At 39.6% G+C, this 27,116-nt stretch overlaps 1 protein-coding gene across 1 annotated transcript; it reads left to right on the plus strand.

Moving 5' to 3' along the window:
* The first annotated feature begins 103 nt into the window (after window positions 1-103).
* On the plus strand, window positions 104-27,116 carry dbpa (D site albumin promoter binding protein a). The gene is made up of 5 exons (XM_083900074.1): window positions 104-533; window positions 4,121-4,383; window positions 5,204-5,411; window positions 23,578-23,834; window positions 26,285-27,116. The coding sequence occupies exons 1-5, from the start codon at window positions 338-340 to the stop codon at window positions 26,498-26,500; spliced, it is 1,140 nt and encodes a 379-aa protein (XP_083756200.1). The 5' UTR covers window positions 104-337; the 3' UTR covers window positions 26,501-27,116.

Here is a 27,116-nt window from a genome sequence, read left to right on the forward strand (position 1 = left end):
TGTGACGTCTTTTTTTTTAAATTTTGCTGGAGTTTTTTTTTCGTGTTGCAGGTGACGGCATGAATTAAGAATAACCCCGACAACATGCTGCCATTTTGGAGATAAAGCTCCAGGTCTTTATTTGTGTTTTTTCCCTCCACTCTCGTGTCCTCATGGGACGGGCGGAACACCGGGACACCAGGGGGAGATACTGAGCGCAACACCTGCACCGTTTGACGGCGCGTCTGTCAATTAGCGTCACTAATTGGATTATTTTGATCTTGAACTTAAAGAGTGTGTAGAGTCGCTGCTCCTCCTCCTCCTGCTCCTCCTGCTCCTCCTGCTGTAGACTGAAGTCATGTCGAGGCCCCTCACTCAGCTCCTGCCTCCTGACCTTCCCGCCGGGGCCACCAGCCCCCAGTTCGGGCCCAGTAACCCCGCCGGAAGTGGCCCCCAGGGCGGACAACTGACCTCCATGACCAACCTCAAGTCGCTGCTCCAGCTGCCAATCAAGAGCGACCAGAGAGAGGTGAAGGACTGCTGCGAGATGAAAGGTGAGCGGGTCACGTGACTGTGTGTGTGTGTGTGTGTGTGAGAAAAAGTCTCTTAAAGGGCCAGTTCAGGTGTTTTTTTGAGTGTGGTTGTTTGAGGCACTGACACGTGTGTGTGTGTGGTGCGTTTAAATTCTCATCGGAAGTTGGAATTCTGCGTGAAGTCACCTCCGAATTCATCTCGTTCTAGTTGAGAAGTCGGGGAGGAAAAAAAAAAAACAGACGCAAACTTATCCTGGAACTGGTATCGCTAACGAGGGCTAATGATGGCTAACAAGGGCTAACGATGGCTGAAAAGGGCTAATGATGGCTAACAGTGGTTGATAAGGGTTCACAATGGCTAACAAGCGCTAACAAGGGCTAATGATGGCTGAAAAGGGCTAATGATGGCTAACAATGGTTGAAAAGGGTTAACGATGGTTAACAAGGGCTAATGATGGCCGACAAGGGCTAGCGATTGTTGTTATTGCTAAAAAGAAACGATTTTAGCACCCAAACAAAATGCTTATCAAGTAAAAATCTACGTCAGTTTAAGTCTACGATATCTTTTTCACGCGTTATAGTCGTAGCGCGGCTCAGTCACGTTGTTTTCCGACGGGAATCGGTATCGGTCAGTATCGGTAAAGACACATTAGGAATTACGACACACGACACAAACATCTGTCGGTTGGCGCCGCCTGGTGGCCTGTTGTTGCAGCTGCAGTTTTTCCCGTGTAATTTGGAGGTGATGATGATGGTGACACACACACACACACACACACACACACACTGATGATGATGATGATGAGTTCATGGCTGTGTTTAAAGATGTTTCTGCTCGTTCTCTGAAGAGCTTTGTTTTTAACGCCCACACACACACACACACACACACTCACGCACACTCGTCCATCACATCATCACTCTCTCTTCCTCTCTCTCTTCCTCTTCCTCTCATCCCTCTCTCTCTCTCCTTTTCTTCATCCCTCTCTCTCTCTCCTCTTCTTCATCACTCTCTCTCTCCTCTTCATCCCTCTCTCTCTCTCCTTTTCTTCATCCCTCTCTCTCTCTCCTCTTCATCTTCATCCCTCTCTCTCTCTCCTCTTCCTCTTTCCTCCCACATCTCTATCACATTTGCATTCGTCCTCTCGCCTGTCGTTCTTTTTCTGTCCTCTCACTATCCTCGTGTTTCCTCTCTCCTCTCCTCCTCTCCTCTCCTCTCTCCTCTCCTCTCTCCTCTCCTCTCTCCTCTCTCCTCTCTCCTCTCTCCTCTCTCCTCTTCCTCTCATCAGTTTCTCTCCTCTTTTATTTTCTCCCTCTGCTGTTCAAACAAAGGCACTTCCCCATCTCCTCCTTTCCTTTCCTTTCCTTTCCCCTTCTCTCCTTTCACATGCTCTCGTCTCCTTCTTTCCTTTCCTTATCTCTACTTCCCTTTCTTTTATTTTCCTTTCCTTCCATCTTCTTTACTTTCCCCTTCTTTCCTCTCATTTCCCCTTCTTTCCTTTCCTTATCTCTACTTTCCTTCCATCCATCTTCTTTCCTTTCCTTACCCCTACTTCCCTCTCCTCTCCTCTCCTTTCCTTCCATCTTCTTCCCTTTCCCCTTCTTTCCTTTCCTTACCTCTACTTTCATCTCCTCTCATTTCCTTTTCTTTTATTTTCCTCTCCTTTCCTCTCCTCTTCTTTCCTTTCCTCGCCTCAGTGAAAACACATAAATTAAAGGACTAGTACTTCAAAACGATGCTAGCTGCTACACTCTAACAAACAAACGAACAAACGTCTCCGAGCGTTAACGTTCACAAATTCATGAATGTGTATTGAGGCTAACCGTTAGCTTCCTGAAGCTAATTTTCCTCTCAGTAAAATGATGGTGAGTTTGTTTATTCTGAGATTCTGTGAAAAAGAAGATGAAAAGTTTGCAGTAAATAAAAGATTAGGAGAGACATTAAAGCCTCGTCTGCTTTAATCTCAAGTGTATTTTCTGTTTTTTTTTTTTTAAATCTCTTCAAATCTTAATCTCTGTCCCCCCCCCCCCTCCCTCTCCACTGCGTCACAGGCTCATTTAAATATTCTCTTTTTATGACTGTTTTATTGAGCTTTATTATTCTCTCTGCCATTCACTCAATAAGCACTTTTGGAGGCAGCGTTGGTTTGGATTCTATTCCCAAAGGAAGCAGCAGAGAAAACAATCTGTGCAGCTCCACGTTCCTCACAGTGGTTCATTAAAAAAGATCCGGCTCGTTTATCGATGTCTGGATCCATGTTTCCCTCTCTGAGAGGTCAGAGGTCAGAGGTCAGGGTCAGTCCAGAGACACAGCGGCTAAAATATACTGACGCTATATTTCTCACAATTATGTCGGGCCTTTTTCAACGGGAAACTGAAGTTTGTAAACCACTCACTCTCCCACACCAAAGCCAATAGAGAAAATCGTCGATTTTAACATCTCGGCACATAGGAGCTGTTTATGAGGTGTTGATCCACTGTTGCCTCCAACAGTAAATTCAAATGTCTTATTTTGCAAAATTCGGCTTTTGAAATCCTTTGTTCAGATTGACCTCAGTGGCACAAAGTGACCACACGGGGCAGCAGTAGACCAGCAGCTCCTGTGTCCTCCGTGTGCTAAAATCGATGATTTTCTCTATGGGCTTTGGTGTGGGAGAGTGAGTGCTATGCAGACTTAAATTTTCCTGTGGTAAACGCGTTAGCATTATGTCGCCCTTTTTCAACGGGAAACTGAAGTTTGTGTTGCTTTGTAAACCACTCACTCTCCCACACCAAAGCCCATAGAGAAAATGCTAAAATCACTGATTTTCTCTATGGGCTTTGGTGTGGGAGAGTGAGTGCTATGCAGACTTAAATTTTCCTGTGGTAAACGCGTTAGCATTATGTCGCCCTTTTTCAACGGGAAACTGAAGTTTGTGTTGCTTCGTAAACCACTCACTCTCCCACACCAAAGCCCATAGAGAAAATGCTAAAATCAATGATTTTCTCTATGGGCTTTGGTGTGGGAGAGTGAGTGAGTGAGTGAGTTTGCAGACTTCATTTTTTCCATCTTAAAAAGGCTGTATAATGACAAGATAAAGTAAAAAAAAAACCACATTCTTGAGATATGTTTGGAGTATTTTACACAGCACAGCCATCATTTTGATAAGCGGGAGCGTTCCTGTCTTATCCGGCTTCACGGTGCCAGAACCTCCTCAAACAACCACACCTTCATTTTAAGGTGAAACCATGTGTTTGAAATGTTTTGACGGCCACACGGTGGATAAAAGTCAGACTTTTATAAACCCCCTGTCACGGTTTAGTCTATTGTGGAAAGAGATTCTGCAGAGAATCTGGATTCAGTGCAGATATTTGAAGTCTGTTTCCACATACTTTCACTTCATGGCACCTTATCACGCTGGATATCAGCGGTTATTGGCTCTTATCTTTACTTTTGCCCTTCAACACAAACATAGAGCGAGGGAGGGAGGAGCGAGGGTCGTTCACCTCTGTGGTCGGACCAAAAAAACAAACAACAACACCGCACACACGCAACGTGGTGGAAATGGCTGAGTATAAATCGATAAATGACCAAAAAACGATGCATCACGTCCGCGTCGCTGTCTCCGCAGACAAAGACAAGCCGTCGGAGTCCGACGAGGACTCGCTGGCCGCCAACGCCGGAGCCCCCGGAGGCGGCGTGCCGGGTTCTGGCGGACTGAGGCCCAACTCCCAGTCAGCGTTCCTGGGTCCGCTGCTGTGGGAGAGGACGCTGCCGTGCGACGGAGGCCTGTTCCAGCTGCAGTACATGGACCTGGAGGAGTTCCTGACCGAGAACGGCATGGGGATGCACGGCAACGGGCCCAGCTCCACCAGCGCCCAGATCCCGTCACAGGTAAAACCGACACAGACCAGAAAATAAACCTGGTTTTTTAAGTGATTTTTCAGAATAAAATAGGGTTTTTTTTTATTTAAGATTTGGCACAAAAATCACAAAGGGAGCATTCGTCGTCTAACCGCCGACATCGCTAGCATGGTATAGCTTTGTTTACATCTTAGCTGAAGTTAGCTTAATGGATGGATAGTTGACTTTCTTTAAAAAAAAGTATCTCGGAATGACTTGAAATTCGCCATCATAATAGTCGGCATCGCCCTGAACAAGGATCAGTTGAAAATATTTGCAAATCTCTTAAGGAATAATTTTAATGAATTTTTGAAAATCAGGAAATGATCCATTTGCCCTGATGCACTTTGACAGTGAGCTGAGTTTCTTCTCAAAAACAAAAAGTATCTCAGAATGACTTGACATTTACCATCATAATAGTCGACATCACCCTGAACAAGGATCCGTTGAAAATATTTGTAAACCTCTTAAGGAATAATTTTAATGAATTTTTGAAAATCAGGAAATGATCTAACTGCTAACAGTTGGAGTGAAGAGTAGCAGCTACTAGCAGCTAAGAGTAGCAGCTAACAGTAACAGTCGTACTTGATGTTGATGTTAGCGGCGACTGATGCCAGTAGATGCTAAGGTCAAGGTTTGATACCATGGCAACAGACTATAGTAGCAGCTAACAGTAGCAGCTAACTCACAAACACCCAGTCTTAAAGCTTAGTTCAGCGAATCAATAATATCACTGTTTGTTTGAAGATAATAGTAAACATCAGCCATCTTGATTGATTGATTGATTGATTGTCTTGTCGTCTCCTCCCAGAGTTCACAGTCAGCGGTGCCTAACCAGAGCTCCCAGTGTCCTCCCACGTCTCCTCCTCCCTGCTCCTCCTCCTCCTCGTCCTCCTCCATGTCCTCCTCATCCTCCTCGTCCTCGCTGCTCGGACTGGAAACTGTACAGCCGCCGCCGCCGCCGCCGCTGCCTCAGCAGCAGCAGCAAAGCATGATGGGAGGACCCGAGTGTCTACATGGTGAGTGAAACCGTTGTTTTTTTTTGTTGAGTCGGCCATTTTGTGTCTCAGTGTTTCTACAGTAGCCTGCATGGAAAAACTAGTGACGTCTGTATTTGTGTGAACTCAGTGTGTTGTTGGAGTAAATATCGGACTCTGGTTTGTTGCAATCTGCAGTGTCACCACTAGATGTCACTAGTTCTTGCACACTGGACCTTTCACTTCCACACGTATGGCACTACAGATCAGATATTTGTGTATATTTGTGCGACGAAATGGCTGCACAAATTTGTGTTGTCGGATTGTTGTCGGTGCGTTGAACACTAGGGGGCGGAATCACGTACAGGAAACTGAAGACTGCGAAAATAACGTTTTTTACGTCGGATTGATTCTCCGTCACGTGACACTTTAGCACAGGAATTGAACGGAAAAAATCTCACGTCTTGTTTCGTCTTCAGAATTACCAAAATAAAAGCCCAAAACATCTACATGGAAACCACCTAAAAATCGCGGTGATATCACGTATCATTTAGCGTTAGCGGTTTTTTTGAGCAACTGATTTTGTTGCAATTAATCCAAATATTTTCCTTATTAAAAATTCATTCATTTATTGTGAAATCTTTTTTTTTTTTAATGCATTTTTGTCACTAAAACGTGCAACATCCAAAAATGATGAAGTTTATGCAGTTTATACATTATTTTTTATTGAAAATCCTGTATATAATGTCACTGCATGTCGATCAGAGAGATTTTTGTCATTTAACGGTTAAATTATACGAGAAAAACGAGGAAAATCAGCCGTAGAAAAACCTCACATCGATCGACGTCTCGTTGCGACGAAGAATTTATCCGAATTTCCCAGTTTTTTTTATCTAAACGTTGCGTTACTTTAGTGCTGGAGAGCGTAAACGTAATTATAAGACCGTCTTTTCTCCTGCAGCCTATTTTCATCTGTTAAAGGGATTTATAATTTATCGCTCTTTCCTTCTTTTGATGTGAACCAGATCATCACCACTCTCTCTCTCTCTCTCTCTCTCTCTCTCTCTCTCTCTCTCTCTCTCTCTCTCTCTCTCTCTCTCTCTCCTCTTCTTCTTCTTCTTCTTCTTCTTCTATTTTCAAACTTCCACTCCGGACTAATTGAAACCACTAAGTCGGTCGGTCGTCACTTTTGGTTTCCGTCCCGCGAGACGATTCCACGATGTTTTATTGATAACAGATCGTCACATGTTCACAGACAGTTAGAGGAAGCAGCAGATAACGAGTGAACACACACACACACACACACACACACACACACACACACACACACACGCACACACACAGCACAAATGTGTTCATGTGTTTTAAAGATTTAAAACCTCTGTGTGGCTTTATTTCCTTCAGTGGAATCGGAGGATAAAATTACACGGGGGCTGTCATTTAAAACACACAATAAATAAAGAAAACACCTTTGAAAGGACAAGACGTGTCATTGTTTTTTGAACTAATTCAAACATAATCGATAAATGGCGTTTTTTCAGAGAACTCACTCTCCCACACCAAACCCCATAGAGAAAAGCGACGATCTTTAACCTAACGGCGCACAGGAGTTGTCGATCCACTGCTGCCTCCGTCACGAAGTTCAGATAATAAACAATAATATCATTTTGAGATTTCGGCTTGTAAAATCATTCGTTCAACATAACCTCAGTGACACAAAGTGACCACACGAGGCAGCAGAGGACCAGCAGCTCCTGTGTCCCTGTGAGCTAAAAATCACTGATTTTCTCTGTTGGGGTTTGGTGTGGGAGAGAAAAGTGAGATAAAGACGTGAACACGTTCTTAAAGACATCGTAGACTTAACCTGACGTCGATGTTATTCATTTGGGGTTTGTACGTTCATATCTTCTTATGATAAAATGCAGAAGTCAGTTTGAAACACTTCATTAATCACTACCTCGTGTATAATTTTATGTTTATTTGTTGTTTTCAAACCTAAAGCGTGGTTGTTTGGATGATGCAGCTGTGAGACAAAAACCACACACATGTGTTTGTGTTTGAATAAGTGATAATAGACGATAAAGACGGTGAGGGGGAAAAGAGAGCTGCAGTTTATACCTATTTATATATATATATACATATATATATATATATATATATATATATAAATAATAAAAACACACATTGACAGAGAAAGAGTGAAGCAGAGTCAACGTTGAGGAGAGAATTACACTGGAAACTGCTGCCAGGCTGTGTGTGTGTGTGTGTGTGTGTGTGTGTGTGTGTGTGTGTGTGTGTGCACGTTTGTGTGTGTTTGTGCACTGAACTTTTAACATGCGTGGCTGAGTGTCCTCTTTGTTTCTGCATTTGTATGCAACTGTGTAGGCTTTAATGTGTGTGTGTGTGTGTGTGTGTGCACACATGCACGTGCGCGCTTTACTCTGAATTACAAACACGTGACTGGGCCGAGCGTGATGATGATGATGATGATGATGATGATGATGATGATGATGATGATGATGATGATGAAGATGATGATGATGCATCCAGCCAGAAATCCCTGAGGTCACAGTGTAGCTGCAGTGTTACTACAGCAGAGGAATAGATGGAAAATAGACTGGAAGTAATAATGTGATCCTCATGCACATGTTTTAGTTTGGTTTAAATTCACTGTGGATTTAAAAAAAATAAAAAACAAAATAGAAAAAACCTCAGCAGGAGACAAAACAAAGAATGTCCTTCATGTTTTCATGTCTAAGTCTTTAAAAACAAACATTCTCTACCGATTTGGTATTTTTCCTTCGTGTAGTTTAAGGAAAGAATAAATAATAAATATATGCTTTTTACACGTTATTCTGTAACATGTGTAAATTAAAAGAAAGAGAGACAATACTTTTTATTCTTTAATCATTTATTCTTTTATTTCACTCTGGAGCCGTTTGTATAATAAAATAAAATAAAAATATAGGTGTACACACATATATGTACATACAAGAGATTCCCAGCGACAGACAGTGAGTCAGCAGAAAAAAACGCTACTTTGGAAGGACAATGAGTCAGCAGAAAAAAACACTACTTCAGAGGACAATGACTTGGCAGAAAAAAACGCTACTCTAGCGGACAGTGAGTAAGCAGAAAAAAACGCTACTTAAGAGGATAATGATTCATCAGAAAAAAACGCTACTTTACAGGACATTGAGTCAGCAGAAAAAACGCTACTCTAGAGGATAATGATTCATCAGAAAAAAACGCTACTTTAGAGGACAATGACTCGGCAGAAAAAAACGTTACTTTACAGGACATTGAGTCAGCGGAAAAAACGCTTCTTTAGCGTTCAGTGAGTCAGCAGAAAAAACGCTACTTTAGAGGATAATGATTCATCAGAAAAAAACGCTACTCTAGCGGACAGTGAGTAAGCAGAAAAAAACGCTACTTTAGAGGATAATGATTCGTCAGAAAAAAACGCTACTTTACAGGACATTGAGTCAGCAGAAAAAACGCTACTCTAGAGGATAATTATTCATCAGAAAAAACGCTACTTTAGAGGACAATGACTCGGCAGAAAAAAACGTTACTTTACAGGACATTGAGTCAGCCGAAAAAACGCTACTTTAGCGTTCAGTGAGTCAGCAGAAAAAAACGCTACTTTAGAGGATAATGATTCATCAGAAAAAAACGCTACTTTACAGGACATTGAGTCAGCAGAAAAAACGCTACTTGAGAGGACAATGATTCGGCAGAAAAACGCTACTTTAGCAGACAGTGAGTCAGCAGAAAAAACACACAGCTGCAACTTCAAGATGTTAGCCTGATCATATATAATTGAAAGTTTCAGACGTATCAGCAGCTGTTCCTGCTGGTTTTCGTTAGCTAGCATTAGCTCTTCATCCGCCTGGAAACAGAGTGAAGGAAAAGGAAAATAGATTTTTGGATTTTTTTAAAGAAATGCACATTTGAACCAAAACACTAAAGCAGATGTTTTGCTAACTGTTCACTGTCAGAGCGATTACTGAGCAAACCTGGCAACCTCGCAGCGTTTTAGTCTCCTGAGAATCAGCTGAGCAAAGTTATGTTTAGAAACCTAATCTTTCTTGTTGCTGCTGGATCACTGCGATGAAATGTAAAGTTTACCGTGATAAACGTGGTCTACGGATAACGTGACATCATCGTGTTCACTTGTGTGACTAATAATTCTGCTGCGTTGAATCAGGAGCGAGTTTTGATTCTGCCGTTTTTCAGCCTTATCTTTTTTTTTTATTCCAGCAGAATTTTGTCTTCCCACACAAATCCTACGCTCGTGTTTTGTGCTGCGTGAACGTCTCATAACGACAGTTACTGTTTGACTGGAAGGAAAACACAGGAAAAAGGCTTTTATTTTACGCCGTTTGTCCATCGTCCTCACACCTACATCACCGCTGGGCTTTCACCTCACGTTTAAGTCCATATTTGTTTTAAATTCATGTTTATTTTGCTGGATGATTTAGACGAAATTCAACATTTTCCTTGTTAAAAAGGCTGTTTTTCTTGAATGATTTCAAAGTCTTTCATTGATCAACTGTTCGGCTTCATTCTGTCGTTTTAAACTGTTTTATTCAGTACGTCATTTGTTTTGTAGTTCAATGCAGTAAGGAAACAACAACAAGTCTGTCAGATTTCATTTTAAGGTGAATACTTTCATATCATTTCTGGTAAAGAGAGAATTGATAAGGAAATGTTTTGTTAAAAAAATTGCAGGAAGAACACGCTGTGTGTTTGTTTTCCTGTTTGAAAAAAATCCTTTGTTTTCTCGACTCGAGGAAATAGATCATTTATCAGGACGGCTCATTTGAATCAACGCAAATACTCGTGTCTTAAATTCTCTACGGATTTTGGTATTTTTCATGAATGCAGTTTAAGGAAAGAATATAGATGTACACACTGTACATACAAGTGAGTCCCAGCGACAGACAGTGAGTCAGCAGAAAAAAACGCTACTTTAGAGGACAATGATTAGGCAGAAAAAAACGCTACTTTAGAGGACAATGATTAGGCAGAAAAAAACGCTACTTTAGAGAACAGTGAGTCAGCAGAAAAAAATGCTACTTTAGAAGATAATGATTAGGCAGAAAAAAACGCTACTTTAGAAGATAATGATTTGGCAGAAAAAACCGCTACTTTAGAGGACAATGATTCGGCAGAAAAAAACGCTACTTTACAGAACAATGATTCGGCAAAAAAAACCCACTACTTTAGAGGACAATGATTCGGCAGAAAAACGCTACTTTAGAGGATAATGATTCAACGGGGAAAAAAACGCTACTTTAGAGGATAATGATTCAACGGGGAAAAAACGCTACTTTAGAGGATAATGATTTGGCAGAAAAGAACGCTACTTTAGAGGATAATGATTCGACAGAAAAACGCTACCTTAGAGGATAATGATTCAACGGGAAATAAAACGCTACTTTAGAGGACAATGATTTGGCAGGAAAGAACGCTACTTTAGAGAACAGTGAGTCAGCAGAAAAAAACGCTACTTAAGAAGATAATGATTTGGCCGAAAAAACGCTAGTTTAGAGGATAATGATTCGGCAGAAAAAAGCTGCGTAAATTGGGTTAAATACCAGTGAAGTCAGTGAGTGTCCTGAACCAAAGCCCGGAGAGAAAATCAGTGATTTTACCTCTACTGCTGCCTCGTGTGGTCACTTTGTGTCACTGAGGTAAATCTGGACAAAGTTTTTTTTGTTTGTTTTTTTTAAACAAAATAGGTCATTTGAATCTTGTCCTCAGTTCAGTGTTGATTCCTGATTTAATCCGGATTTTCCGCTGTGAGCCCGAGGCGACGTGAACTCGGTGAACTGTGTGTGATTCACTGCATCTGCTGCGCAAGACTCTTTTATTATAGTTTTTCTCTGTAAAGGTAATGAAGCGCTGCATCTGCACACATGACTGACAGCTCAGGAGAAGCTGCAGCTGTTCTCCTCCGTCTGAAACATCTAATCACACCATCTTCTCCTCTCTGACCTCCATGAGCAGCAGATTCATGACGCAGCAGAGATAGAACTGCAGGACTGACCTCACATTTTGATTTGACTGATTTATGAGCTGGATTTTCTGGATCCTAAGCCTCGTTTTTTTTTTATCAGGCTTCATCCGAAGTTGAATCTTCTGTGGGAACGTTCTGACTTTAAGCCGCTGGATTTATCTCTCTGCCCTAAAGTCGTCCGTCGCCGTTTTCAGACATGAACTCTGGGTAGAGTTCGGAGATTTAGATTTAGTCTGGATATTTTCAGGACTTTGCTTTTCACGTACAATGAATACGGCAAGACTGTGTATATCTGTGTGTGGTGTGTTCACAACAGCAGGAGAATCTGCAGAAGATCAGGAAGAAGAATCTCGAGAAGATCAGGAAGAAATATCCCTAGAATTCAGGAAGAAGAATCTGAAGAAGATCTTGAAGAAGAATCTCGAGAAGATCAGGAAGAAGAATCCCTAAAATTCAGGAAGAAGAATCTGAAGAAGATCTTGAAGAAGAATCTCTAGAAGATCTGGAAGAAGAATCCCTAGAATTCAGGAAGAAGAATCTCCTGGTGATCTTGAAGAAGAATCTCCAGAAGATCTGGAAGAAGAATCTTTAGAAGATATTGAAGAAGAATATCTTGAGGATCTGGAAGAAGAATCTCTAGAAGATCAGGAAGAAAAATCTCTTGAATATCGAAGAATAATCTCCAGTAGATCAGGGAGAAGAATCTCTTGAGGAATTTGAAGAAGAATCTCTTGAGGATCTGGAAGAAGATTCTCCAGAAGATCAGGAAGAAGAATCTCTAGAATTCAGGAAGAAGAATCTCTTGAAGATCTGGAAGAAGATTCTCCAGAAGATCAGGAAGAAGAATCCCTAGAAGATCAGGAAGAAGAATCTCTTGAATATCTTGAAGAATAATCTCCAGTAGATCAGGAAGAAGAATCTTGAGAAGATCTTGAAGAATAATCTCCAGATCTCGCTGTGGATCATCTGCCGTTCCTCACGTGATAATTCTCATATTTGGAGAGCAGTTAGAGACTTCCCTGTGTGGTAATAACCTCTGGCGATGCGGCGCCCCCTGTTGGTTTAGTTGTTAGAGTCGAGTACAGCTAGAACTGTACGATTGGAAAAATCAAGCGATCCGTTTTCGGAAGTAAATACGGGCGTTTTTCCGCTGAAACTGAGACTAAACACCAGCGTGGAGACGAGATTAAGCTCAGATTAATCTCAGATTAATGTCTGAAGGAGTCACTGAGCGCTGAAATCAAAGGTTTGAACGCGAACGTTCAGAGGATTAAAAGGTGTTTGTGCAAACGTTGAGCTGCTAAATGTTGCTGCTGCTAAATGCTGCTGCTGCTTTAAATAAAGACTCAGCTTTAACTCTGTGGACCGACATGAACGTGAGGGCGAGCGAAGGGTTAAACCAGATACTGAGAGAGAGAGAGAGAGAGAGAGAGAGAGAGCGAGCGTTAGCTTAGCATGTTTTTCAAACCTCGCTCTCTCACTCTCTCACTCACTCACACGCTCAGGACATGTGCAGCTGCCTCCTCACGTGCTGCTGCAGAGTACAGAGGAGGAGGAGGAGGAGGAGGAAGAGGAGGAGGAGGAGGAGGAGGGAGGAGGAAGAGGAGGGAGGAGATGACAGAGCAAATAAACACTGAAGCAAAAACAAAAAGGAAAGGAAGAGGAAAGAAATTCTCTTGTTTAATTGAAATATGCTGAGTAAAAAAAACACAAAACACACAAAAAAAACCGTGATCTTTATTTTCCATAATAAAACCCGAATCCAGCTTTTCACAATAAGAGGTGCAAGAACAAGAGGGAAAACAAATATACAAATAAAAGACGAGAGTGAGAAATCTGCGACTCTGTCTGTCAATCATCGTCAGAGGTGTCAATCAATCAGACGCACCCCCCCTCCCCCCAAAAAAAATCGAGATCTTTACGTTATTTTTTAACGATTATTAATTAAATTAAAATTCTGACAAAAACAGAGTAAATTTGAATGTGAATCGTAGGACTTTTTTATTTTTAAGAGATATGTTTTGTTATGAATACATATGTCAACCCCCTAGTGGCCATCAGTGGTTATGCATAGTAAATCATAACGTACGTTAGCTAGTCGAGGTTCTTGTGTCGTAAAAAATCTGGACCTGACATTTAGCCTTGTGCGGAAAGAGCTTAAATGCTAACTAGCATGATGCTAGCACACTGTTAGCTTGTATATATGAGTGTATATATATATATATACACTCATATATACAAATATATAAATATATGTGTTTATATATATATACATTTATAATTTTATGTATATATATATACATATACACACACACACACACACACATACATATGTATATACATACATATATATATATGTATGTATATACATATATAACAAAATATTCACAAACGTTACTGCTGTTTGTGAATAAAAACAGAATAATCATTTTCTTGTCGGCTAGCAGAACATGAACAGGCTCAAAAAGTTTATGCTAGCAGCACTAGCGTTTGCCGGCCCTAAAACCCGATAAAATAATGTTATTTTAATATAAATAATGAGATTTTTTTTTCCGTCATGTTTCCTAAGTTATTCTTAAATAAACGCATGTGAAGCAGCGACCGTTGACTCTGACGCGAGCGAAATGTGAAGAATGTGTCGTCGTCTTGTTTGTGCCACGTGTTCAGAGTCTGATAATCTGATTTGACTGTGAGCGAGTGGAGATTAGAAGAGATTACAGAGAGAGTGAGAGCGAGAGGTCACTGCTGCACACACACACACACACACACACACACACACACCGTGGTGACGTGTGTTGACATAAGGCGAAAGACTCCCGGGGTGTGTCACCTGGGCTGAATTGTTCCTTGTGTGTGTGTGTGTGTGTGTGTGTTTGCACACTGCACGTGTCTGACAGTGTGTTTGTTTGTGTGTGTGCAGATGGTGTGAGACCACGCCTGTGTGTGTGTGTGTGTGTGTGTGTGTGTGTGTGTGTGTGTGTGTGTGTGTGATAATGTACAGTAACTGATAAAGACACACACATAAAAGCACAGGAGTTACCCATAAACCCATAAACCTGCGTCGTCACATGACCTTTATGCCCACGATATACACAAAAACACTAAAGAGTACAAACCAGTAGGGGGCAATCATCTTTTTTTTTTTTTTTTTTTTAAACGACCAGACATAATACGCTCACTCTCCCACACCAAAGTCCATAGAGAAAATCAGTGATTTTAGCATCACAGGGACACAGGAGCTGCTGGTCCTCTGCTGCCTCGTGTGGTCACTTTGTGTCACTGAGGTCAATCTGGACAAAGGAATTTTTAAAAGCCGAATTTTATAAAATAAGACATTATAACTTAGTGATGGAGGCAGCAGTTGATCAACAACTCCTGTGTCCCTGTGATGTTAAAATCACTGATTTTCTCTATGGACTTTGGTGTGGGAGAGTGAGTGAGTTTACAAACAGATTTTAGGCATGTAAAAAAAGTCGTAAACTAATAACATTTATGTCAGTTTAAGTCTAGGACATCTTAAGAACATGTTCACGTCTTTATCTTCACTGTTAGACAGACTTTAACAACAGGAAACTGAAGTTTATAAACCACTCACTCTCCCTGCACCAAAGCCCATAGAAAAAATCAGTGATTTTAACATCACAGCACACAGGAGTTCACAGGAGTTGATCCACTGCTGCCTCCATCACTAACTTACAATGACTGATTTTTGTCAATTCGGCTTTTGAAATCCTTCATTTGCTTTTACCGAATGGAAGATAAAGTGTCACAAAGTGACCACACGGGGCAGCAGCGGACCAGCAGCTCCTGTGTCCCTGTGATGTTAAAATCACTGGTTTTCTCTATGGGCTTTGGTGTGGGAGAGTGAGTGGTTTTACAAACATCAGAAACACTGATATTCAGTCGCTCACAGTCTTTTTGAAGGTTACAAAAGTCAGTATTCACTCACTCACTCACTGGTGAATGAATGATTGATCAATGGCAGCAGAGGCCTCAGTGTTTACATTACAGGGAGGGGAGGTCTCTCTCTCTCTCTCTCTCTCTCTCTCTCTCTCTCTCTCTCTCTCTCTCTCTCTCTCTCTCTCTCACTCTCTCTCTCTCTTTATGTAACTCACTTCCTTCACTGTGTCACATGATCACATGTTGGACGTCCAGCTCATGTGTTTCACACACGGGTTCCAGGCGAAGGAACAAAAACAGCGATGACAGCATGAATAACACTGAGGCTGAGGCTACTGCTGCTGCAGCAGCTGACACAAAATGGACGCCGCTCTGTGCTCTCAAACTCGTGATCCCGACCTTTGACCTGTCAGGGAAGTCTTTGTTGACGTTCTACATCATTTTTTTAATCTCATTTACATACAAACCAGTGTGATCGCCCCACGATGGCCACTTGTGATAATACAGGTTTCCACATCGGCATCACTGGATATTCTCAGGATTTTGTTGTTCGCGTACGATGAATTCGGCAAGATGATATCTGGGTGTGTTGTGTAAACAAAAGTAGGAGGTTCTCCAGAAGATCAGGAAGAAGAATCTTTAAAAGATCTTGAAGAAGAATCTCTAGAAGATCTTGACGAAGAATCCATAGAAGATCTTGAAGTAGAATCTCTAGAAGACCTTGAAGAAGAATCCCGAGAAGATCAGGAAGAAGAATCTGTAGAAGATCTTGAAGAAGAATCTTTAGAAGATCTTGAAGAAGGCTCTTGAGAAGATCAGGAAGAAGAATCTGTAGAAGATCTTGAAAAAGACTTTTTAGAAGATCAGAAAGAAGAATCTGTAGAAGATCTTGAAGAAGAATCTGTAGAAGATCGGGAAGAAGATTCTGTAGAAGACCTTGAAGAAGAATTTTTAGAAGATCTTGAAGAAAAATCTGTAGAGGATCTTGAAGAAGAATCTGTAGAAGATCGGGAAGAAGAATCCAGAGAAGATCTTGAAGAAGAATCTTTAGAAGACCTTGAAAAAGAATCTGTAGAAGATCTTGAAGAAGATTTTTTAGAAGATCTCGAAGAAGAATCTGTAGTAGATCGGGAAGAAGAATCCGGAGAAGATCTTGAAGAAGAATCTGTCGAAGATCTTGAAGAAGAATTTTTGGAAGATCTTGAAGAAGAATTTTTAGAAGATCTTGAAGAAGAATCTCTTGAGGATGTTAAGAAGAATCCCTAGAAGATCTTGAAGAAGAAACTCCAGAAGATCTTGAAGAGCAATCCCTGGAAGACCAGGGATGTCAAAATCCATGTTTTCTAATCTAACGGTCACAATTCTCGTTAACCGTTGCATAATTATCATAATTACATCATGTGCTGGTGATTTAATACATGAAGAAGAAAATCACAGGTTAATGAAGATGATTGAGTTTGGTTTCACCTCCTACATTCTGCTGCTGCTGCTGCTGTTTCCTACATTTCCCAAAATGCTCTCTGTCACGACGCCCCTGAAGCCCTCGGGTGAAGCATCAGCAGCATCAGCATCATCTCCGTCGTGTAGGTGGACGTACGGAGTGAAAACAGTTGCTCACCTTCTTCAAACCTCAGCTCGGTCTATTTTCTGCCTCAGTGGGCGTCTTCGCCCACGACGGCTGAGGAGAACGATCCTGCAGAGATGATGGTGAACGACAGACCGAGGCTTCAACACTTTGACGTTTTTCTCCTCTTTGATGTGAGAGTTTTTAAAGCGTCCTCATCGTCCACATTCATCATCAGCCTCTTCATCCGAGGATCAACACTTCACGTCCTGGATGGATTTACGCAACACAGCAGCTGTTTTTATTTTAATTAAAGATTCCGTCCACGATCCCTCGACGTAATGAGAACACGAGCTCTGATTCTAGAACCGTTCATGTCTGCATGGAATTATTCACCCTCAATAGACAATAGGTCATTGAAAGTGCTTGAATTTGGATCAAGGAAGAAGTTGATATTTATGTAAATGTCTCCTAATACTGGTGAGCACTTCAAGGTTCCCACGGGTCCTTGAAATCCTTGAAAGTTTTTTAAAATCTCCTTAAATTTCTCCGCCAATGTGGCCTTTAGGGTTCCTAGAGGTCCTTGAAGGTTTGTGAATTTGGGAAAAAAAATGTCAAGGTCCTTGATAGTTTTTGAAAATCACCCTGAATGGACATGTCTTTCTTCATCGATGTGGCCTTCAGGTTTTCCATGGCGCCTTGAAATCCTTGAAAGTTATTGAATTTGAAAAAATTCAAGGCCCTTGAAAGTTTTTGAAAATCAATCCTAAATGGACATGTCTTTCTCTGCCTATGTGACCATCAGGTTTTCTATGGGTCCTTGAAATCCTTGAAAGTTTTGAATTTGAAAAAAATGTCAAGGTCCTTGAAAGTTTTTGAAAATCACCCTTAATTGACACGTCTTCCTCTGCCGATGTGGCCATCAGGTTTTCCATGGGTCCTTGAAATCCTTGAAAGTTTTTGAATTTGAAAAAAATTCAAGGACCTTGACATTTTTGGAAAATCGCCTTAAATGGACATGTCTTTCTCTGCTGATGTGGCCCTCAGGCTTTCCATGGGTCCTTGAAATCATTGAAAGTTTGTGAATTAAATAAAAAAATAAAGGTCCTTGAAAGTCCCTGAATTTGACGGGATTTGTCCCAGAATGTCCTTGAATTTGTGGGCAATGGTTGTATGTCGTATTGTTGGAACATGGATGTGGAGACAGACAGAAACACATAATCTGTGATAAATGAATGAAATCATCTGAGAATCTGCGGCGGCGGCTTCTTCATTTCCTGCTCAGACAGGAAATGAAGCCGAGGCTTTTTTTTTTTCCTCCAGCAGCAGAAACAGTTTTAGCATCAGGAGGATTTTTGTTCCTGAACCTGATTCAACTTTTCCACCTAAAATGGTCGCGTTTAGTACGAGGATTTGAGGCGAATTAATCCAGGATCAGAGCCAGAGAGCGAGATGAAGGCGACAGCAGCTGATCTGCTGCAGACAGATGGAGCTCACTGTGTGTGTGTGTGTGTGTGTTATAAATTCACCAACACGTATATATTGTTTGTAGAGTCTTCTTACATTAAACTCAGTATATTGCTTTATTTTCAAATTAAATTCACTGATCTTGATTTATAAAGCAACACAAAAATATGACAAAAACATTAGCTTTGATTCAGACTCATGTTTAAGTTCGTACAATCACCTCTTTTAGCTCCGTGTTTGGTCTCCACCACAGCGGGAAATATCGCATTAATTATTATCAGTCATTACCTTGTCTCATAAATATTCGATTCACACTCATCTTAAGTGCGTTGCCACAGGTCTTGCTAACTAGCTATGTCGAAACATCTATCTATCTCGTTAGCTAGCTAACTAACTGTGTGGATATCTATCTATCTATCTATCTATCTATCTATCTATCTATCTATCTATCTATCTATCTATCTATCTATCTATCTATCTATCTATCTATCTATCTATCTATCTATCTAGTACACTAGCTTGTTAGTTGTCTATCTAGGTAGCTAGCTAACTAGATGTGCAGATATCTATCTATCTAATTAGCTAGTTTGTTTGTTAGCTATCTAGCTTACTAGCTGAGTAGAAACATATCTATCTATCTATCCATCTATCTATCTATCTATCTATCTATCTATCTATCTATCTATCTATCTATCTATCTATCTATCTATCTATCTATCTATCTATCTAGTTCTTTTGTTAGCTATCTAGTTATCTAGCTAACTAGCTGTGCAGAAATATATCTATCTATCTACTTAGCTAGCTAACTAACTGTGTGGATATCTATCTATCTGTCTATCTAGTATGCTAGATTGTTAGTTGTCTATCTAGGTAGCTAGCTAACTAGATGTGCAGATATCTATCTATCTAATTAGCTAGTTTGTTTGTTAGCTATCTAGCTTACTAGCTGAGTAGAAACATATCTATCTATCTATCTATCTATCTATCTATCTATCTATCTATCTATCTATCTATCTATCTATCTATCTATCTATCTATCTATCTATCTAGTTCTTTTGTTAGCTATCTAGTTATCTAGCTAACTAGCTGTGCAGAAATATATCTATCTATCTACTTAGCTAGCTAACTAAACTCTGTGGATATCTATCTGTCTATCTAGTACGCTAGCTTGTTAGTTGTCTATCTAGGTAGCTAGCTAAGTAGATGTGCAGATATCTATCTAATTTGCTAGTTTTTTGTAAGCTATCTAGCTAACTAGCTGTGTAGAAACATATCTATCTATCTATCTATCTATCTAGTTTGTTTGTTTGTTTGTTTGATAGCTATCTTTAAGGAATATTAGTCACATTAAAATATTTCCATTTGTACGAAAATATGTGCGACTTCAACCAGAAGACTCCGTCCCCTTTTAGTTTAAACTGTAATGTCAAATATTTGTGCCATTATTGTGGCGGTAATGTCTCGTGATGCCTTCAGGCTCCTCTGTAAATCCCAGCTCTCATTCACACTCTCACATAAACCTTCTATTGTTAGGTCGGAGCAGGAAGTGTGGGATGTTTTCGTAGCGACTGCAGAATGTCACGACTCGTATTTGGCAGAATTTGTGTAAAAGTGAAGGCGTTTGTCTCTCTCTGCTCCAGAGTGGATTTTATTTGATTATTTTTTATTTTACAGTCTGGTTAAAAATCACTGCAGTCAAAACGCTGGATGTCGACACCAGATTTAATCAGAAAAACCACGGTTGACACGGTTTCAGACCTCGGCGTGTGTCACTCACTGTGTGTTTAAGTGTTTTCAGCTGCAGAGGATTTGTTGGTGGTTGTGTGGTCAGAAAAACCACTGACGTGTGTGTCAGTGGAGTTTTGATTCACTGACAGATTCAGTTTGATGGTTCTGGACGAAGGCATCAGGTGTCAGTGTTGCCACAAAACTGTTTTTACCACAAAATATCAAACCGTGCAAGTTCAGCGGGAGATTATTCTTTTCTTATCTCGCGCTCACAACAAACGTACATTTTTGCATGTGTATTCACGTCCGTCACGTCGACCAAACACTTTCTTTTTTTTAATAGACAGATAGATAGATACCTGCACAGCTAATTAGCTAGCTAACGAGATAGATAACTAGCTAATTCAATAGATACCTACACAGTTAATTAGCTAATTAGATAGATAACTAGCTAATTATACAGACACCTACACAGTTAGTTAGCTAATTAGATAGATAACTGGCTAATTAGATAGATACCGATGCAGCTTGTTAGCTAGCTAACTGTATAGATAGATAGCTAATTAGATAGATACCGACGCAGCTTGTTAGCTAGCTAAGTAGATAGATAACTAGCTAATTAGATAGATATCGACGCAGCTTGTTAGCTAGCAAACTAGATAGATAGCTAACTAGATAGATAACTTGCTAATTCGATAGACACCTACACAGTTAGTTAGCTAGCTAACTAGATAGATACCAATGCAGCTTGTTAGCTAGCTAACTAGATAGATAGCTAACTAGATAGATAACTTGCTCATTCGATAGACACCTACACAGTTAGTTAGCTAGCTAACTAGATAGATAGCTAGCTAATTAGATGGATACAGACACAGCTTGTTAGCTTGCTAACTAGAAAGATAACTAACAAAGTAGCGTGATAGATAGATAGATAGATAGATAGATAGATAGATAGATAGATAGATAGATAGATAGATAGATAGATAGATAGATAGATAGATAGACAGCTAGTTAGCTAGCTAACTAGACCAATAACTAACTCGCTAATTAGATAAATAGATACTTACACAGGTAGTTAGCTAGCAAATTAGATAGATGGATATCTACACAGATAGATAGATAGATAGATAGATAGATAGATAGATAGATAGATAGATAGATAGATAGATAGATAGATAGATAGATAGATAGATAGATAGATAGATATGACTATAACTGCTGAGTTCATTGGGAAAATCCAACTCCAACAAATGTTTATTTCGCTTTAAAACAACAGTCCAGTGTTGATATTTAGCTCTACTGAGATTATTTTGAATATATTATAAGTAATAAGTCAATAAGTAAAGTATATAAAAGTATATATCAGCTTGTTTTGTTATGAATATCACATGATTTAACCTCGTCTGACCCTCGACTTGGACACAGTTTTGAATTTGGTTTCTTCTCTTTGAGCAGAAAGGAAATTCACCACAATCAGCAGAGAGTGGGAGTTTTTTAGTTTGTTTGTTTTGCGTTTGTCTACATTTGACTTTTAAGGAAACTATTTGCCTTAATGTCTCATTTAAGTATGTATTTACTGCATATAATGAACAAATGTTTTTCCACTTTTCTCCTCTGCTGGAAAATGTGGTGCAGAATCTTTATAAATCTGCGGTTGATGAGAATAATTTATAATATATTGACTGTAAAACAAAACGCCGTCGCTGGTGTGTTTCATGCGCTGGAGTTTGGTGAAAAGCTTCCTGTGCTGCTTCACTTGATGTTGTTCACCAGCAGCAGCTCTGCAGTTATTTATAATCTGTGGCTCTGAGCCTGCAGCTCCAAAAAAAAAAAAAAAAATAGAAGAGGATTCACTGGGACGGGATTAATCTCCCTCTCTGTGTGTGTGTCTCTCTCTGTGGTTTGGGAAAATCAATTCAGAAGCAGAGTTTGCACTGAAAATAAAAATGGAGTCTTTTCTTGTTGCATTCACAAAAGCAGCACTGATGCACAAAGAGCTGCAGGGCGGAAAACATCACGCACACACACACATCATCATCAGGCCCTTTACAAAAAATATAATCTCATATAAGAGATTAAAGCAGATTGTCGATGTTTCTCTGCTTCGACACACCTGCAAAAAACTCCTTCAATTCAATGAAATCATTACATTTATGGTCTTTTTTTAATGCACTTTTGAGTAAATCAAACTCTTGTCGCTGTCGCCGCAGTTAGACGTGGATTTTAATCCCACACACTTAATAAATACTTGAACGTGTTCATCAACGTCCTGCGCCGCAAAGAGTTAACGCAGTGAATCCTGAGCTGCTGCTCATGTGAACCCGCTGCCCTCCGCTCAGGCTCTCTGGCCCCATACTGACACCTGCTGGTGGGCCAGGGTCACTGCGGTGTCTGTGGGGAACATCAGTGGGGTTTAAAACACATGATTGTGTGACTGTGGAAGCCTGTGTCTGCATTTTAGGACAAATAGAATGCATACCCAAGTCTTTATTATGATATACTAAGTTAAAATATGAGATACTAAGTCTTTATTATGATATACTAAGTTAAAATATGAGATACTAAGTCTTTATTATGATATATTAAGCTAACATATGAGATACTAGGTCTTTATTATGATATATTAAGTTAAAATATGAGATACTAAGTCTTTATTATGATATATTAAGCTAAAATGTGAGATACTAAGTCTTTATTATGATATATATTAAGCTAAAATATGAGATACTAAGTCTTTATTATGATATATTAAGCTAAAATATGAGATACTAAGTCTTTATTATGATATATTAAGCTAAAATATGAGATACTAAGTCTTTATTATGATATATTAAGCTAAAATATGAGATACTAGGTCTTTATTATGATATATTAAGCTAAAATATGAGATACTAAGTCTTTATTATGATATATTAAGCTAAAATATGAGATACTAGGTCTTTATTATGATATATTAAGCTAAAATATGAGATACTAAGTCTTTATTATGATATATTAAGCTAAAATATGAGATACTAGGTCTTTATTATGATATATTAAGTTAAAATATGAGATACTAAGTCTTTATTATGATATATTAAGTTAAAATATGAGATACTAGGTCTTTATTATGATATATTAAGTTAAAATATGAGATACTAGGTCTTTATTATGATATATTAAGTTAAAATATGAGATACTAAGTCTTTATTATGATATACTAAGTTAAAATATGTGATACTAAGTCTTTATTATGAGATTTAAGTCATAATTATGAGTTACTAAGTCATAATTATCTGCTACTTAGTCATAATTATCTGCTACTATTTCATAATTATCAGATTTAAGTCATAATTATGAGATGCTAAGTGAAGTTAAGATGCTAATTATTAGTTAGTTAGCTAGCGAGCTCAATTAATAATCCGTTAAATGTCCACTATCTTTGCACCTGACTTGTCAACATCTAAAACGTATAAACACAAAAAGACATATTAATATATGTATATTAATATATTTTCCCTCCGTCTTCTTCTTCTTCTTCACAGGCGCTCCATCTGTACCTCAGGACCAGTCGCCCTCGTCCACCTGTCCTCCAGGACCCCCCGGACCTCCGGTGGTCGCCAACGGCAACAGCAACGACGTGATGGTGAACTTTGACCCCGACCCGGCCGACCTGGCGCTGTCGAGCGTGCCGGGTCAGGAGGCGTTCGACCCGCGGCGGCACCGCTTCAGCGACGACGAGCTCAAACCTCAGCCCATGATCAAGAAGGCTCGGAAGATGCTGGTGCCCAACGAGCAGAAGGTACTACATCTCCCACAATCCTTAGCGTCTCCACTCCAGCACCGTTGGCCTGTCCTAGCTAAACATATTTACATTGTTAAAGATGTTAAAGCCAAACGTGTGAATATTGATTTGATCGATGATAAAGAAAAAATGATGATCTTTTTTGGTGCGTTTGACTTTAAATAATATACAAACAACTCTGCTGTTAGCAGCTAATGCTATGAGTCGTGTGGATTGTTTGTACAGATAGACATAGAGATAACTAGATAGATGGATAACTCACGAACTAAGTAACTAACTAGCTAATTACGTAGATATTTACACAGCTAGTTAGCTAACTAGCTAGATGGATAGCTAACTAGTAATTAGATAGATAGATAGATAGATAGACAGACAGACAGACAGACAGACAGACAGACAGACAGACAGACAGATAGATAGATAGATAGATAGATAGATAGATAGATAGATAGATAGATAGATAGATAGAAAGATAGATAGATAGATAGATATGTTTCTACACAACTAGTTAGCTAGATAGCTAACAAACAAACTAGCTAATTAGATAGATAGATGTTTATGCACAGCTAGTTAGCTAGATAGTTAAAAAAAAAAATAGCTAATTAGATTTATAGATGTTTCTACACAGCTAGTTAGCTCGCTAGTTTGCAAACAAACTAGCTAATTAGATATATAGATAGATAGATTGATATCTGCACATCTAGTTAGCTACCTACCCTAGATAGATAGATAACTAACTACATAGCCTATTAGATAGATAGATAGATAGATAGATAGATAGATAGATAGATAGATAGATAGATAGATAGATAGATAGATAGATAGATAGATAGATAGATAGATAGATAGATAGATAGATAGATATGTTTCTACACAGCTAGTTAGCTTGATAGCTAACAAACAAACTAGCTAATTAGATAGATAGACAGTAACTAGCTAGCTTGTTAGATAGATAGATAGATAGATAGATAGATAGATAGATAGATAGATAGATAGATAGATAGATATGTTTCTACACAGCTAGTTGGCTAGCTACCCAAATAGATACACAGTAACTAGCTAGCTTGTTAGATAGATAGATAGATAGATAGATAGATAGATAGATAGATAGATAGATAGATAGATAGATAGATAGATATGTTTCTACACAGCAAGTTAGCTAGATAACAGATAGCTAACAAACGAACTAGCTAATAAGATAGATAGATAGATAGATAGATAGATAGATAGATAGATAGATAGATAGATAGATAGATAGATATGTTTCTACACAGCTAGTTAGCTTGATAGCTAACAAACAAACTAGCTAATTAGATAGATAGACAGTAACTAGCTAGCTTGTTAGATAGATAGATAGATAGATAGATAGATAGATAGATAGATAGATAGATAGATAGATAGATAGATAGATAGATAGATAGATAGATAGATAGATAGATAGATATGTTTCTACACAGCTAGTTGGCTAGCTACCCAAATAGATACACAGTAACTAGCTAGCTTGTTAGATAGATAGATAGATAGATAGATAGATAGATAGATAGATAGATAGATAGATAGATAGATAGATAGATAGATATGTTTCTACACAGCAAGTTAGCTAGATAACAGATAGCTAACAAACGAACTAGCTAATAAGATAGATAGATAGATAGATAGATAGATAGATAGATAGATAGATAGATAGATAGATAGATAGATAGATAGATAGATAGATAGATATGTTTCTACACAGCTAGTTAGCTTGATAGCTAACAAACAAACTAGCTAATTAGATAGATAGACAGTAACTAGCTAGCTTGTTAGATAGATAGATAGATAGATAGATAGATAGATAGATAGATAGATAGATAGATAGATAGATAGATAGATAGATAGATAGATAGATAGATAGATATGTTTCTACACAGCTAGTTGGCTTGCTACCCAAATAGATACACAGTAACTAGCTAGCTTGTTAGATAGATAGATAGATAGATAGATAGATAGATAGATAGATAGATAGATAGATAGATAGATAGATAGATAGATAGATATGTTTCTACACAGCAAGTTAGCTAGATAACAGATAGCTAACAAACGAACTAGCTAATTAGATAGATAGATAGCTAGATAGATAGATAGATAGATAGATAGATAGATAGATAGATAGATAGATAGATAGATAGATAGATAGATAGATAGATAGATAGATAGATAGATAGAACATACCATTAGCTTCTGAAGTTAAAGAAAACTGTTGTAAAGGAACGTTAATCGTCTTTGTTTTCATGATTTCCTGTTTGTCGTCAACGATGACTCAGCTTTTGGTACTTTTCTTCTTCTACTGTCTTTTCTCTCTCTCTTATCACATAACTCATCCCACTCTTGTTTTGTCTTTTTTATTTCCTTCCTCTCTCTCCCTTTTCCACACCACCGCCGCCGCCGCCGCCGTTCACCGACGACAGGACGACAAGTACTGGTGCCGACGCGTGAAGAACAACGAGGCGGCCAAACGCTCCAGAGACGCTCGGCGGCTCAAGGAAAACCAGATCTCGGTGCGCGCCGCTTTCCTGGAGCGGGAGAACGGCGCCCTCCGCCAGGAGGTGGCAGACATGAGGAAAGAGCTGGGCCGCTGCAGGAACGTCATCAACAAGTACGAGAGCAGACACGGAGACTTGTGAGGGCGCCAGGGAACGAGGAAGCCAAGGAAGGAAGCCAAGGAAGGAAGGAAGGAAGGAAGGAGGCGGCAGAGGAGGTGTAATCCAACAACAACAGCAGCACTTTAGTTGAAGTGGCGACGACGGGGGAAGCCTGATGACGTAGATCTGCAGTAAACGCGGTGCGACACCGGGCGCAAACACAAGAGGGCGCCACTTTTTTTTCTTTTTTTTTTTTTTACCCACCCCTCTTTGGTCCCTGCTGCTTCACGGAATCCTCACCATACTTTACCGTACCGCCACCTTGTGTCACCACGCGGGCGTTACTCGCGTCGGGGTGTCGCGCGAGGTTTGTTTTGCAGCTAGTGCGTCTCAGTGCTGCCCCCTGCCTGTTCAAACAGGGTGTTAAGTAAAGATAGTTCACATTATGCCAGTGAAATCTCACGTTTTTAAGCTCGAGGGCGCGCCGACACACAAAGCCAGGAAAAAAAAGGTCAGGTGTGTGTGTGTGTTTATTTTCTTTTTACTATAAATAGAACAAAACAAAAAAGACGAGATATTTTTGAACTGGGCAGGAAGTCGATGGCGAGGAGTGTCCAGCAGCGAGGAGGAAGTGCAGGGAATATCGTCCGCAACGCAA

This window comes from Microchirus variegatus (genome assembly GCF_963457635.1).
Source record: "Microchirus variegatus genome assembly, chromosome: 13".
Lineage (NCBI taxonomy): Eukaryota > Metazoa > Chordata > Actinopteri > Pleuronectiformes > Soleidae > Microchirus > Microchirus variegatus.